This window comes from Musa acuminata, chromosome BXJ2-9 (genome assembly GCF_036884655.1).
Source record: "Musa acuminata AAA Group cultivar baxijiao chromosome BXJ2-9, Cavendish_Baxijiao_AAA, whole genome shotgun sequence".
Lineage (NCBI taxonomy): Eukaryota > Viridiplantae > Streptophyta > Magnoliopsida > Zingiberales > Musaceae > Musa > Musa acuminata.
Genome location: NC_088346.1, coordinates 40,907,304 through 40,922,500, shown reverse-complemented (window position 1 = coordinate 40,922,500; position 15,197 = coordinate 40,907,304). Strand labels below are relative to the sequence as shown.

Here is a 15,197-nt window from a genome sequence, read left to right as displayed (position 1 = left end):
CGGTCCTTAACCATCTAACCCTAATCATTCACCTAATTTCATCAATTTCTTTTAATTTTAATTTTATTTATTGATGATTCATTGAAAGGGAGATTGGGACGGATTTCTGTGAAGTAATCCGTTCCTTGTTTGAATGGGGACCCATTTCTCGTGTTTCACACACCTCACAAGTCACCTAGGTCACTTCTGCTTGAATGGGGACATTTTGATATCAAAGCCATTTGACCTATACTTTGATACGAAAGAGTTTTCATTTTTATGCCATGAAAATGATTTGATTTTGGTTTCTTCTTGGAAACTTCTTGATATATTTTATTGAAAATCATGAGAAAATATCATTTTCAACATTTTAGTTGGTAAAATGCTCATATATGCATATTTATTTATATTAAATTATGCTTATGAGCAAATTTTTTTATATTTAAAATGTCTAGTGATCCATATAATCTTAATTAATTAAGAATTAGCCACAACATCCTTAATTAATTAAAATTATATATAAAGTTAAAATAAGGATCACATAAGTAATTAGACATCATATTGTGATTGATTATATTTCGTATAATAATTGTTATCCCATAGGATCTTTTATTATATTTAATATAATTAATCAGGATAAAATATCAGATTATTTTCATAATTTACCCATAGGGATTATGAATTGGAATATAATTTGATAGTTTTATCATAAAGACCATATGAATCTATTTGAATTAAGAATTTAGCCCATAGGCAATTTTTATGTCATGAGATTCATATTTTTGGCATGTTTCACATTGGTAAAACATGTAATTTAGTCTATTAAGCTTCAAATTTTGACATAAGCATGTTTGATTTTATGTAGTTTCTCAAACTGTTAATTTCTCTGATATTCGATGTGATATTCCCGAACTTAATGGTGATAACTATATGATATGGAAGGAGAGGGTTCTCCTCCATTTAGGGTGGATGAATATCGATTATGCTATCAGGAAAGACGAACCACCTATAGTCACTAATACTAGCACTCCAATTGAGATCACGTTATATGAGCGATGGGAGCGATCCAATCGGCTCAGCGTGATGTTTATCAAAACTAAGATGACTGTTGGCATACGTGGTTCTGTTGACCAGCATGAAAATGTCCGAGACTTACTAAAAGCTATTGATGAACAATTCGCCACTTCGGATAAGGCACTAGCAAGTACCCTTATTATGAAATTTTCATCCCTTAGACTCACCAACATAAAGGGTGTGCGTGAGCACATAATGCAAATGCGAGATATTGCGGCTCAACTTAAGAATATTGAGGTTAATATGTCAGAATCCTTCCTGGTGCACTATATTCTGAACACCCTTCCACCTCAATATAGCCATTTTAAAATTTCATACAATACACATAAGGACAAATGGTCAATCAATGAATTAATGACCATGTGTGTTCAAGAAGAAGAGAGGCCAGTGATAGAATTGGGTGAGAGTGCATTGGTAGTAACCACTTAAGGGAAGAACAAAACTAACAAACATCAAGCCAATCAGAAAGCTCATCAGCAGGGAAAAGGTAAAATACCACCCCAAGCTGATATCAAGAAAGAAACAAGGTGTTTCTTTTGTGAAAGAAAGGGATACATGAAGAAGGAATGCATGAAATTCCAACAATGGCTTGAAAAGAAAGGTAAACCAACCTCATATGTATGTTATGAATCTAATATAGTCAATGTTAATATTAACACCTGGTGGATTGAATCTGGATCAACAATCCATATTGCAAACTCTTTGCAGGGTATGCAAAACCTAAGGAAGCCAGTGGGAAGTGAGCAAAGCATCTTATCAAGAAATAAGATGGACTCACAAGTGGAAGCAATTGGAACATGTATTTTAACGTTAAGTAGTGGTTTTGTTTTAAAATTGGAAAGAGCCTTTTATGTACCAAGTTTCTCACGAAACTTAATTTCTGTTTCCAGACTCATACCATTTGGGTATTCCTTTAATTTTAAAGACACATCATTTCGTTTATTACATAAATCTGATTGTGTTGGGAATGGTATTTTGTTTGATGGTCTTTACCGTATTTTATTACAAAATGATAATACTCAAAGTTCAATGCATGTTCACGCTAGCATTAAGAGGTGTAATATTAATGAGAACTCTTCTATATTATGGCATCGGAGATTAGGACATATCTCCATAGAGAGAATTAAGAGATTAGTTAAAGATGGGTACTTAGTACTCTTGATTTTACTAATTTTAAGACTTGTATGGACTGTATTAAGGGAAAGTAGACCAATAAATCCAAAAAGGGTGCTAATAGGAGTTCAGACTTATTAGAGATAATTCATACTGATATATGTTGTCCAGACATGGACATACATGGTCAGAAATACTTCATCTCTTTTATAGATGATTACTTACGATATATATATATATATATATATATATATATATATATTTGCTTTATAATAAAAATAAAGCATTGGATGCCTTCAAAGTCTTTAAGGCTGAAGTTGAGAACCAATGTGGTAAGCAAATTAAAATTGTGAGATCAGATAGGGGTGGAGAATATTATGGTAGATATATTGAAAATGGACAAACACCTGGTCCTTTTGCTAAGTTTCTTCAAGAACATGGGATTATTGCCCAATACACTATGCCTGGTTCTCCAGACCAGAATGGTGTTGCAGAAAGAAGAAACCGAACATTATTAGACATAGTGCGGAGTATGCTTAGCAACTCCAATCTTCCTAAGTTCTTGTGGACTGAAGCACTAAAGACGACTACGTATATATTAAACCGAGTTCCAACCAAGGCTATCCAAAAGACACCATTTGAACTATGGAAAGGTTGGAAATCGAGTTTGCGACATATGCGCATTTGGGGATGTCTGTCTGAAGTCAGGATATATAATCCACAAGAGAAGAAACTGGATCCGAGGACTGTTAGTGGCTATTTCATTGGATATGCCGAAAAGTCCAAAGGTTACAAGTTCTATTGTCCATCTCACACAACTAGGATTGTGGAATCAAGAAACGCTGAATTTCTTGAGGATGATGTGATTAGTGGGAGCGATCATTTCAGGAACATAGTTTCTACACATGATCATATAGAATCTCAACCTTCCACATCAAATGATAGATTGGTTATAGTTCATAGCACTCCTCAAGTACAAACTAGTGCTGAACAACCAATCATTGAAATTCCACAAGTTGTTGATAGTATTCTAATAGATCAAGCAGTTCAGGAATTACAACAAACTCCTGAACAACTAGTTGAACCACAAGTTCCTCAAGGAACCATTGGTACAATATTAAGAAGATCTACTAGAAATAAAAGATCAGCAATTCCTAGTGATTATGTTGTATATCTACAAGAATCTGATTATAATATTGGAGCCAAAAATGATCCTGAAACATTTTCACAAGCCATGAGTTGCAAAGAATCAAATTTATGGCATGATGCCATGAAAGAAGAGATGAATTCCATGATGAGCAATGAAGTCTGGGATATTGTAGAGTTGCCCAATAAAGCAAAGGTCATTGGTTGCAAATGAGTTTTTAAAACTAAGAAAGATTCGTTAGGCAATATTGAGAGATACAAGGCAAGACTTGTTGCAAAAGGATTCACTCAAAAAGAGGGAATCGATTATATTGAGACATTTTCTCCTGTATATAAGAAAGATTCTCTACGTATTATTTTGACATTAGTTGCTCATTTTGACCTTGAATTGTAACAAATGGATGTGAAAACAGCATTTCTTAATGGAGATCTAGAGGAAGAGGTTTATATGAAACAACCTGAAGGTTTCTTCTCTAGTGTTGATGAGCACTTGGTTTGCAAGCTTAGGAAGTTTATATACGACTTAAAACAGGCCTCCCGCCAATGGTATTTTAAATTTCATGAAGTGATTTCTTCATTCAGATTTGTTGAAAATCCCATGGATCAATGCATATACTAGAAGGTTAGTGGGAGTAAAATATGTTTCCTTGTTTTATACGTAGATGATATTTTGCTTGTAACCAACGATAAGAGTTTACTACGTGAGGTGAAACAATTCCTTTCTAAAAATTTTGACATGAAGGATATGGGTGAAGCATCTTATGTCATTGGCATTAAGATCTATAGAGATAGACCTCGAGGCATTTTAGGTCTATCATAAGAAACCTATATTGATAAACTTTTAGAAAGATTTCGGATGAAGGATTGTTCACCAAGTGTTGCTCCCATTGTGAAAGGTGATAGGTTCAATTTGAACCAATGCCCATAGAACAACTTTGAAAGGGAATCAATGAAAAACATCCCATATGCTTCTGTCGTAGGAAGCCTTATGTATGCTCAGGTCTGTACTAGACCTGATATTGCATTTATTGTAGGGATGCTAGGTCGATATCAGAGTAATCCAGGTATGAACTACTGGAGAGCTACAAAGAAAGTGTTGAGGTATCTACAAGGAACCAAAGATTACATGCTTATGTATAGACATACAAACAATTTGGATGTGATTGGTTACTCAGATTCAGACTTCGTCGGTTGTGTTGATTCACGTAAATCAACATTAGGATATATTTTTATGATGGTCGGTGGAGCTATTTCTTAGAGAAGCGCTAAGCAAACCTTGACTGCTACTTCTACCATGGAAGTTGAGTTTGTCTCCTGTTTTGAGGCTACTTCACATGGTGTATGGCTTAAGAGTTTCATTTCTGGGCTTAGAATCATGGATTCTATTTCTAAGCCATTAAGAATTTTTTGTGATAATTCAACTGCTGTCTTTATGGCTAAAAACAATAAAAGTGGAAGTTGAAGTAAACATATCGACATTAAGTATTTAGCCATAAGAGAACGTATAAAAGAAAAGAAAGTGGTCATTGAGCACATTAGAACTGAATTGATGATTACTGATCCTTTGACTAAAGGCATGCCACCTTTGAAATTCAAGGATCATGTAGAGAAAATGGGACTTGGTTCCACTTTGTAATGATATTGAAACTCTTATATATTGTGAAATTTTCTCATTTATGTGCACATTATTTTGAGAAAATATATTGTTACTGGACCAAGAATAAACATAAGGTTTGTTCATTAAGTAATATTGTCATATTAAGATTAAGAAACTAAATACATCGTGATACATGAATGATAATACTCGCTCTTAGAGGACTTATCACTATGATTCGTGTATTTATTTCTTAAAAAAATTGTTCGAGAAAGATTATTTCAAATTATTAAGATAAACGTATGGACCAAGTGGGAGAATGTAACTGTTATTATTAAATATCTAATTTAATAATAATATAACTGTTATCATTAAGATTCATAATTCATTATCATGAATTTCTTCATTAATTATGGTTTAAATGATTTCAGTTTTTTATTCTTTAAACATGAAACCGTTATTATTAAATTAAATATTTAATATCATTAAAGTTCTTCGTTATGGTCCAAACGTTACAAATATGAATTAATTCTTGAACGTTATGATTTGGTGATAATAAATGTTCTTGATGGGAGAACATCTATATATATGAGGATTTTGGTCCCTGGGCTCAATCATCTTTTTTGAAGCGAAAGGCTTTCCTACACCATCTAAAGCGAGAGTTCTGAGCCGAGAAGTACCAAAGTTCAAGAAGAAACCTCTGTAGAAATTCTTGACAACAATGGCTAGAGGTACGCTATTTTGTTTCCGCATAAGTTTTTATTGTGTTTCTATTATAACGATTTAGAAACACAAGTTGGTTTAAGTCATATCTTATAGGATTCCGTCACTGCCACCATCGCTTGCCTTATTGCTCTCAAGACGTGGAAGGTTGGGAATGCAAACGTTGAGCAAGGATTGCGGTTTCTTAATGAGAACATGGAGAAACTACTGACAGAACATCATGGTGGCTTCCCACGGTGGTTCTTGATTGTATTCCCCGGGATGCTCGAGCTAGCACATGCCAAGGGTTTGGACGTGCTTCCAGCCGATGGTTGCATCAAAGCGATGGACGATGTCTTCAACAAAAGAAACACCATTCTGGAAATGTAAGAACCTGCTTGCATCTTATGTTGTGTCTTTCCTCTTTCACGTAAATCTTGCTCTTGTGACTGTCCACCTCAGGACTGGATCTCAGATAGGCTCACATGGGGTGTTGACTATACACGCAGGGAACAGTCCTCCAACGGTGTCCAAGGGTACCATCCACCGAGCTTGTTTTTCCTCGAGGCCCTACCTACAAGTTGTTGGAATTAAACTTGTTCAAATGTCATAAAGATGTTCATTGCATCAAGTAGGAGAATCATTACATCAAGAAGAAAAAATGGATTAAACGTCTATAGAAGGATAAGTTAAATTGGCTATTGGTTCTTGAAAGGGTTTCTTGAAAGAGAATGATTCATCTTGAATACAATTAATATAATGTATCTTTGGGGACTATATAAACCCCATATGTTGGGTCATGAGTGAAATAGAGTTTCTGAAATTGTAAAAGTATTTTTCTTGAGAGAAATATAGAAGATTGAAACTTGTCATACTCTTCCTCTATTTTGATATCTCTATCCTCTCTTCCTATCAACATCAACATTTGGTATCAAAGCCAAGTTATGGCCTCTTTCTCAAGTGTCATCCAACTCCAGATCCCCAGATTGACAAAAGAAAATTATGACATATGGTGCATCCAAATGAAGGTTCTTCTAGGCTCCCAAGATGTATGGGAGTTTGTAGAAGATGGATTTGCTGAACCAAGTCCAGCAGAAGAAGGAGCAATAAATACAGAAGGAAGAAAACAACTCAAAGAAAGAAGGAAGAAGGAGAAAAAGGCTTTGTTCACAATCTACCAAGGCCTTGATGATATAATGTTCGAGATCATCGCTCCAGCAAATACTTCAAAAGAGGCTTGGGAAATGCTTCAAAAAGCATTCAGTGGTGTTGATAAGGTAAAGAAACTTCGTCTACAAGTTTTACGAGCCAAGTTTGAAAAACTACAACAAGGTACTTCTGAAACTATTTCTGATTACTTCTCAAAAATTATTTCTATTGTTCATCAAATGAGACGAAATGGTGAACAAGTAAATGATCATAGAGTAATAGAAAAAATATTGAGATCTCTAGATCCAAAATTTGATTTTATTGCTGTTGCGATTGAAGAATCTAAAGTTTTGGAAAAAATGTCTTTAGAAGAACTTATGAGTTCCCTTCAAGTTCATGAACAAAGGATTACAAAAAGAGGAGAAGAGAAAACTATGGAGCAAGCACTACAAGCTAAGTTTGCTCTTGAAAATAAAAGAGAATCAAATTCTCAAAGAGGAAGAGGACGAGGACAAAGAGGAAGAGGAGGCAGAAATCAGACCAATCAAGAATCTCCAAACAGTGAAGATGTTTGAGAAAATTATAGCCAAAGAGGCCAAGGTTATGGTCGAGGACGTGGCCGAGGCCGTGGACATGGTAGAAACTCTAAAAGGTCTGAAATACAATGCTATGTTTGCAAAAGGTATGGACATTACTCTTATGAATGTTATTATAATCCTAAAAATCAAGGTGATAAGGCAAATTTTGTTGAGGAAGAAAAGAAGGAAAATCAAGTTTTGCTAATGAGTTATGAAAATTTGAAAAATGATCAGTTTATGACATGGTATCTAAATACAGGAGCCTCAAATCACATGTGTGGCATCAAAGAGCTATTTTCATAAATGGATACAAGTTATTCCGGGAATATTATATTTGGTGATTTGTCTCAAAGACCAGTAAGAGGCAAAGGTAAAATTCTCCTTGAACTTAATAATGGCAAGGAATTATGCATTTCAGATGTTTATTATGTTCCTGATATGAAAAATAATATTCTAAGCTTGGGACAATTACTTGAAAAAGGTTATGATATTGAGATGAAAAATAATATTCTAAGCTTAGGACAATTACAAGAATAAAACATTGATATCACATGTGAAAATGGCAAGGAATAGAATGTTTCCTCTACATTTGAGTATTTTTTATCAATCAAATTGTTTTAAAGCTAATATTGAAGATATTTCTACACTTTGGCATCTTAGATATGCTCATTTAAATTTTGAAGCTTTGAAACTTCTAGAAAAGTATAATATGGTGACAGGAATGCCAAAAATTGATCGTCCCAGCAAAACTATGTGAAGTATGTGTCATGGGTAAACAAGAAAGAAAGCCTTTCAAAGTGAGAAGAACAAAAAGAGCATGGCATCGACTCAATCTGGTGCGCTCGGGTGTTTGTGGCCCTATCAATCCAGTAACACTTGGAGGAAGCAGGTATTTTCTTACATTTACTGATGATCATAGTGGCAAAACTTGGGTTTACATGTTAAAAGAAAAGAAAGAAGTTTTAAGCAAATTCAAAAATTTAAGGATTTGGTTGAAAGACAAAGTTGTTGTAAGATTAAATGTTTAAGAACAGATAAAGGTGGTGAATATATATCAAATGAATTTAAAAGTTTTTGTAGAAATAATAGAATTCTACATCAATTCACCATGCTATACACACCTCAACAAAATGGTGTCTCGGAAAGAAAAAATAGGACTATCCTTAATATGGTCCGATGCATGTTAAAAGAAAGAAAAATTCCGAAAGAATTTTGGGGCGATGTTGTTGCTTGTGCAGTTTATTTGCTTAACAGGTTTCCGACAAAGCGAATTGGTAATGTTACACCAGAAGAAGCGTGGAGCTTACAAAAACCAAGAGTTGATCACTTAAGGATTTTTGGAAGTGTTGCATTTGCCAAGATACCAGAAGAAAAGAGAACGAAATTGGAGGATAAAAGCCAGAAATGTATTTTGTTAGGTTATCCAGAGAATTCTAGTGGTTACAAACTCTACAATCCTATCACAAATAAAGTTGTGATGTCAAGAGATGTTAAGTTTGATGAACAACAGATTTGAAACTGGAAAAGTGATGAGCAGCATAAGAAAGCTGTAGTTTCAGAAGAAGATGATATAATACAAGTAAGCACCGAAGTTGCTTTGCCAGAATCATCACCTAGATCAGTTAGGTCACATGATTCAAGAAGTCCAATTATAAGAAGGATAAGACCGATTCAGGACCTATATGATATGACTCGAAGGATTGATACTAATAATGATGAACTTTCTTTATTTTATCTTTTTACAGGATATGATCCATTAACCTTCGAAGAAGCTTATAGAGATGAAAAATGGTGACAAGCTATGAATGAAGAGATTCATGTAATTAACAAAAATAATACATGGGAGCTTACTACACTTCCAGAAGACCACCAAGCTATCGGTGTTAAGTGGATCTTCAAAACAAAAAGAAATGCAAAAGGAGAGGTGAAGAAATACAAGGCCAGATTGGTTTCGAAGGGATATAAACAACAATATGAGATTGATTATGAAGAAGTATTTACGCTAATTGCTCGATTGGAGACAGTAAGATTACTTATCTCTCTAGCAGCTCAAATGAAATGGAAGATTTTACAAATGGATATCAAATCAGCATTTCTTAATGGAGTTCTTGAAGAAGAGGTATATATTCAACAACCCCCTGGTTTTATTATTCAAGAACAAGAGGACAAAGTATATAAGTTAAAGAGAGCTCTTTATGGGCTTAAACAAGCCCCACGAGCATGGAATTCTCGAATAGATACTTAGTTTACTCAAAATGATTTTTCTAAATGTCCACATGAACATGCTCTCTATACAAAATCTAACTCTAATTGAGATATTTTGTTTGTATGCCTGTACGTAGATGATTTAATATTTACAGGCAATAGTAGCTCCATGATTATAGATTTTAAGCATTCTATGTAAAAGGAGTTTGAGATGACCGACTTGGGCTTAATGACTTATTTCCTTGGTATCGAAGTTATCTAAGATAATGGAGGAATTTTTATCTCACAAGAAAATTATGCAAAGGAGGTTTTAAAGAAGTTTTCCATGGAAGATTGTCATCCTACAGATACACCTGTTGAATATGGCACCAAGTTGACCAAGGAAAGTGAAGGTAAATACATTAATCCAACTTATTATAAAAGTCTAGTTGGATGTTTAAGGTATTTGATATGCACTCGACCTGATATACTATTTGGAGTAGGTTTAATAAGTAGATTTATGAAAGTTCCAAAGACATCTCATTTAAATATCGCTAAAAGAATTTTACGATATATTAAAGAAACAATTGAGTATGAAATGTTCTATTCATCAACTCAAAAGTTGGAACTCATTGGATATAGTGACAGTGATTGGGCCGGAAACTACGATGATCGGAAGAGTACAACTGGATTTGTATTTTATTTTGGTGAAGCTACATTCACTTGGTCTTCAAAAAAGCAACGAATCGTTGCTCTATCAAGTTGTGAAGCAGAATATATAGCAGCTCCTTCTAGTGTTTGTCATGCAATCTGGCTAAGAAGATTACTCCAAGAACTTCATATGCCACTAGAGAAGTCAACCAAGATTTATGTTGATAACAAATCAGCTATTGCCTTAGCCAAGAATCCAGTCTATCATGAAAGATCGAAGCATATCGATACAAGATTTCATTTCATAAGAGATCATATCAAAAATAAAGAAGTGGAGATACATCATGTCAAGACAAGTGAACAAGTGGCTGATATACTTACAAAACCTCTCAAATTTGAAATATTTCAACAACTTCGAAAGAAACTTGCATGTTAGATGGAACAAGTTTAAGGGGGGAGAATGTTGGAATTAAACTTGTTCAAATGTCATAAAGAGGTTCATTGCATCAAGTGGGAGAATCATTACATCAAGAAGAAAAAATGGATTAAAAGTCTATAGAAGGATAAGTCAAATTGGTTATTGGTTCTTGAAAGAGTTTCTTGAAAGAGAATGATTCATCTTGAATACAATTAATATAATGTATCTTTGGGGACTATATAAACCCCATATGTTGGGTCATGAGTGAAATAGAGATTCTGAAATTGTAAAAGTATTTTTCTTGAGAGAAATATAGAAGATTGAAACTTGTCATACTCTTCCTCTATTTTGATATCTCTATCCTCTCTTCCTATCAACATCAACACAAGTTAGAGGCCAAAGCATGAACTGATTCTTCATCATCAGATGGAAGATGGCTCATTGTTTCATTCCCCCTCAGCAACTGCTTGTACTTTCATGATCACAGGAGATGCAGGTTTCAAGGAGTACCTGCATGGCGTTGTTAGAAGATCTGGCAATTTTGGTGAGATTTCATTGTCGTAAATTACGAGCTAACTATATTAGGTAGGCCCAGATATACATCTCTAAGAGTTTCTGTGTTTATCTGGAGCAGTTCCTGCCATGTTTCCTGTGGACCAAGATCTGATAAAGCTATGTCTCGTGGACCATTTGAGACAATTAGGTTGTGGAGAGCATTTCGCAAATGAAACACATGTCGTTATGGACCAAATTTACAGGTATGAACTATTTGCGAGGGTTATTTTGCGTGTGAGGCAATCATCGCATAGGTCATGGAAGTCATCTGCATGCATATACGTGAAGTCGGAGATGGTCACCAACGCTCAAATCCTCCTCGTGTCTCATCCTAACACCACATGTTCTTCTTTCCTCGAAAATAGATAGAACTTTTATTTCAAGAGTGAAACTATGATTTACGTGGTTGCACCCTGCAGCACCCTCCTCCTCATAAGACTGAGTTTATGTACGGTTTCGAATGTACAAAAATCATTTGTCGGGAATAGAACTAAAAGCTTTCCTTGTATCTATCTCGACAAACGAAACACTAACAACCGTAGCTTGGCATCTAATGCAGTGACTGGTTTATTCAAGATCTACAATCGTGCAACATATACGATTTACCTCGACAGATACAGAAAGACTCTTTAGCCTTTAAACTTCTGTGGATGCATGGATATGACGTATCTCCCAGTAAGATTTATCCAAATTTAGTTGAATTTTGTGAACATTTGAACGATTACTCCCGGTGAATCATCTCTAAAGAAATTATTAACTTGTGTAGGAAAGTTTTGTTGGTTTATGGACGATGAAGAGATGCTGATACATATCGAAGAAAATTACACTCAATTCTTGGTGGCCATGACTGGTGTTTATAGGGCAGCACACTTTATGTTTCCTAGGGAAGTTGAGCTTCATAATGCCAAACTTTTCTCTGAAAAGATACTTCAGAAAAGTTTGTCTGGATCAGATACCAGGAATAATCCTGCAATTATGGCTGACCTCCAAAAACAGGTAAAAGAGCCTATGGCACTTGGGGTGTACTTTTTGAGAAGCTAAATGTTTGTTGCATACTAGCAATTGCATGTTCTAATTAAGAATCTATATGTTGAATTTAATAGTGTCAGTGATTTTATCGGAATATATTTGATATATTTAATTTTACTGTATGTTAATCCATAGAGCAAAGTTTAATGATAGCATAAATTTTATTGGAATAAAATTTAAGGAACCATAAAGTTCCATATATGGCTGGACAGATTGAGCATGAGTTGGGACTTCCATGGCTAGCTCGAATGGACCACCTCGAGCATCGAATGTACCTGGAAAGAAGTAAAGGATATAACTTACAGATGGGGAAGACTTCTTCATGCAGGTTTTGCAAAAGTTTTCTTCTTCTTATTCTTGCACTCAACAACGCTGTTAACATGTGAATGCACGTACATGCGCAGCCTCCTGGATTCCAAATTTGCCATTCAACTTGCTGCTGAACTTTTCACGAACCGTCAAATGCTCTACGAATCTGAACTCGAGGAGTTAAAGAAGTAATGCATCAAAACTACTACTACTGAATTCTCGAGGGTTGCATGCACGGCATCTCTAATTTTGTTCATATTTGGTATCAATTAAAATACTTAGGTGGTCAAAAGACAGTGGACTTTCCAGCATGGGCTTCGGTCGGGAGAAAACAACGTACTGTTACTTTCTAACTGCTACTGCAGTTACTCTTCCTTTGCAATCTGATCTACGCAAAGTAGCTGCACGATGTGCAATTTTAGTTACAGTGATCGATGACTTCTTTGATGAGAAAGGTTCAGAGGATGAATTGGAGAGCCTTACTAAAGCAGTTCAAAGGTATCAATCCAACGTTACAAAAGACAGTTTACCGTTCAAGATTTCTAGTCATCTAACTTGTTAGTTATAACAGGTGGGAAGGAGAAGGCTTATCCGGCCATTGCAAAGTTATTTTTGATGCCCTTGATAACCTTGTTCGTGATATTTCCTTCAAAGCTCTCAGTCAACACGGTTATGATGCAAAAAGCCTTCTTCAAGATATGGTAAGGGTTGTCTCATTTGTCTATCTGCCGATTAACTGTGTTAGCTCAACCACTAACAATATTTATTGTGTTTGAAGTGGCGAGAGACATTTGAGTCGTGGTTAAAGGAATCCGATTGGAGTAGGAAAAGACACGCACCTACGGTCACCGAGTATCTTGAGGTTGCCGCGATCTCTATAGCCATACAAGTCATGACTCTTCCGGCATGCTTCTTGGTGATTCCCCAAGTTCCAAAGCACATACTAACCTCTCGGTATAGTACCATTACCAAGTTGACAATGATCACCTCGCGCTTGTTGAATGACATCCACAGTTACCAGGTTTGCAACATTCGCTTTATATATCTCTCTATATTTCATTTCCATCCATTTATATATGTTGTTTACTTATACGTAATAATCTCTTCCAGAAAGAAATACGGGGTGGTAAGTTCAATATGGTGCTCCTGTATGTCAAAGAGAACCAAGGGGCTACTAACGAAGACTCAATTGAGCACATTAGCAAAATAATTGAGAGAAAGGAAAGAGAGTTCCTTGAGATTTATATGGATGATACGTACGCTGGTTTTCCTAACGAATGGAAGGATCTACATTTAGGTACTTTCAAGTCATTCCGAATGCTCTTCGATACAACTAATGCATTTGACTCGCCTACTGCATTAGTCCAAAGTATCAGCGATGCTTTCTACAACCCGTTAGTGATGGATTCTCGGAGAACATTTTCGTCGAGAGAAGAAACTTTACTTAAACCAATGAAGGAGAGTTGGAGTCATCCAAGGAAGAAGTATACTGATGATGACTTGTTGATAAAGTCCGGCAATCGATCTGAGAGAAAACACGGCACTATACCACAAAATTCAAGAATGCTGACAATGAACATCAATCGACGATGGTCTTCTAAGACATGGAGTATCTCAAGGAGAAGATCTTCTACTATTGCTTTGATGGGCCCTTGCATCAACTCAAGGGTCTTGTCTAAGATATAGGAGGTTCTTATATTTCGCAGTTTGGCAGCAACTGCATAATTAGTTTCTTCTATGTATCAGTTTAAGAGTTCCTTGGATTTTGGACAGATTTCAAATATGTAATAAAGATGCAAGTAAATCAATGTTTCCCTTCTATATATCTATATGTCTTTTCAATCTAATAAGAAATTAGATTTCAAGCATGCAAGTAAATCAATGTATTAAAGGGGAGAAAAAGTGGCCTTGTAGCGAGATCCATGCACTAAACTTATATACTTAGAACAGAGAGAACCTGTTGAAGTAAATTAGCCGGGACACTTTATGAGGTAGAACACTTGATGCCTACTGAAACCATGAGCCAAGAAATGATGAAGCAGGCTGTCTAACGTAAACAAGAAAAAAATATTTGAATCAATATGTACTTGATATAATACCCAAAAAATTCTAAGGAATTATGATGTCATAAGAAAATTATACTTTTTGGATTCACGCACGTCAAGTTTAGAAGAATAAATTTTTGTTTGGAGGGGAGAATGGAATACCCTTTATTCTAACTTATGAATCTCCATGTAATTATAACTTTTACAAAAGCAAATTTGTAAAGATTGGAATCTTAGAGGGACTTTTATGCAAGAAGAAAATTCTAAGATTTTAAGTTGTATAATCTATAAATATATAATTGTGTGGGCTATCTCTATACGCTAAAGAGAAACTTATACGTTGAAGGATTTCACATCGGGACATAGGAATGACTTTAGGAGATCAAATTCATATTCCTAAAAATTAAATTATATATTTATACAATCTTAAGAAATATATTAATATAATTTTATTTTCAAAAGAAGAATTTGTTAAGATCTCAACAAGATCGTTATGTAAAATACAAACTAATTCTGGGAAAAAGATTCCACTCATAAATTATAAGATTTGTCAATTCTAACCCTTAAGGCAGCCAAATTTGTAGCTAGATTACATTACATCAAAGGATGTAAGTTGTTGTGTAAGTTTTTTATTATCAACGATAATATGAATAATACACTAAGGTATATTC

At 34.9% G+C, this 15,197-nt stretch overlaps 1 protein-coding gene across 1 annotated transcript; it reads left to right on the top strand.

Annotated features, from left to right (window-relative positions):
* Positions 1 to 10,879: 10,879 nt before the first annotated feature.
* Positions 10,880 to 14,294, top strand: LOC103974919 ((E,E)-geranyllinalool synthase-like). Its single transcript, XM_065123810.1, has 10 exons — positions 10,880 to 11,132; positions 11,223 to 11,346; positions 11,703 to 11,818; positions 11,910 to 12,139; positions 12,385 to 12,500; positions 12,577 to 12,669; positions 12,764 to 12,979; positions 13,053 to 13,182; positions 13,260 to 13,502; positions 13,592 to 14,294. Exons 1-10 carry the CDS (start codon positions 11,015 to 11,017, stop codon positions 14,165 to 14,167), a joined length of 1,962 nt encoding a protein of 653 aa, XP_064979882.1. The 5' UTR covers positions 10,880 to 11,014; the 3' UTR covers positions 14,168 to 14,294.
* The last annotated feature ends 903 nt before the right edge of the window (positions 14,295 to 15,197 follow it).

Coding starts and splice junctions, on each gene's coding strand:
- LOC103974919 (XM_065123810.1), top strand. CDS start 11,015: ATGGAAGATGGCTCATTGTTTCATTCCCCCTCAGCAACTGCTTGTACT. Junction 11,133..11,222: donor TAGAAGATCTGGCAATTTTG/GTGAGATTTCAT, acceptor TATCTGGAGCAG/TTCCTGCCATGTTTCCTGTG. Junction 12,980..13,052: donor CTTACTAAAGCAGTTCAAAG/GTATCAATCCAA, acceptor TAGTTATAACAG/GTGGGAAGGAGAAGGCTTAT.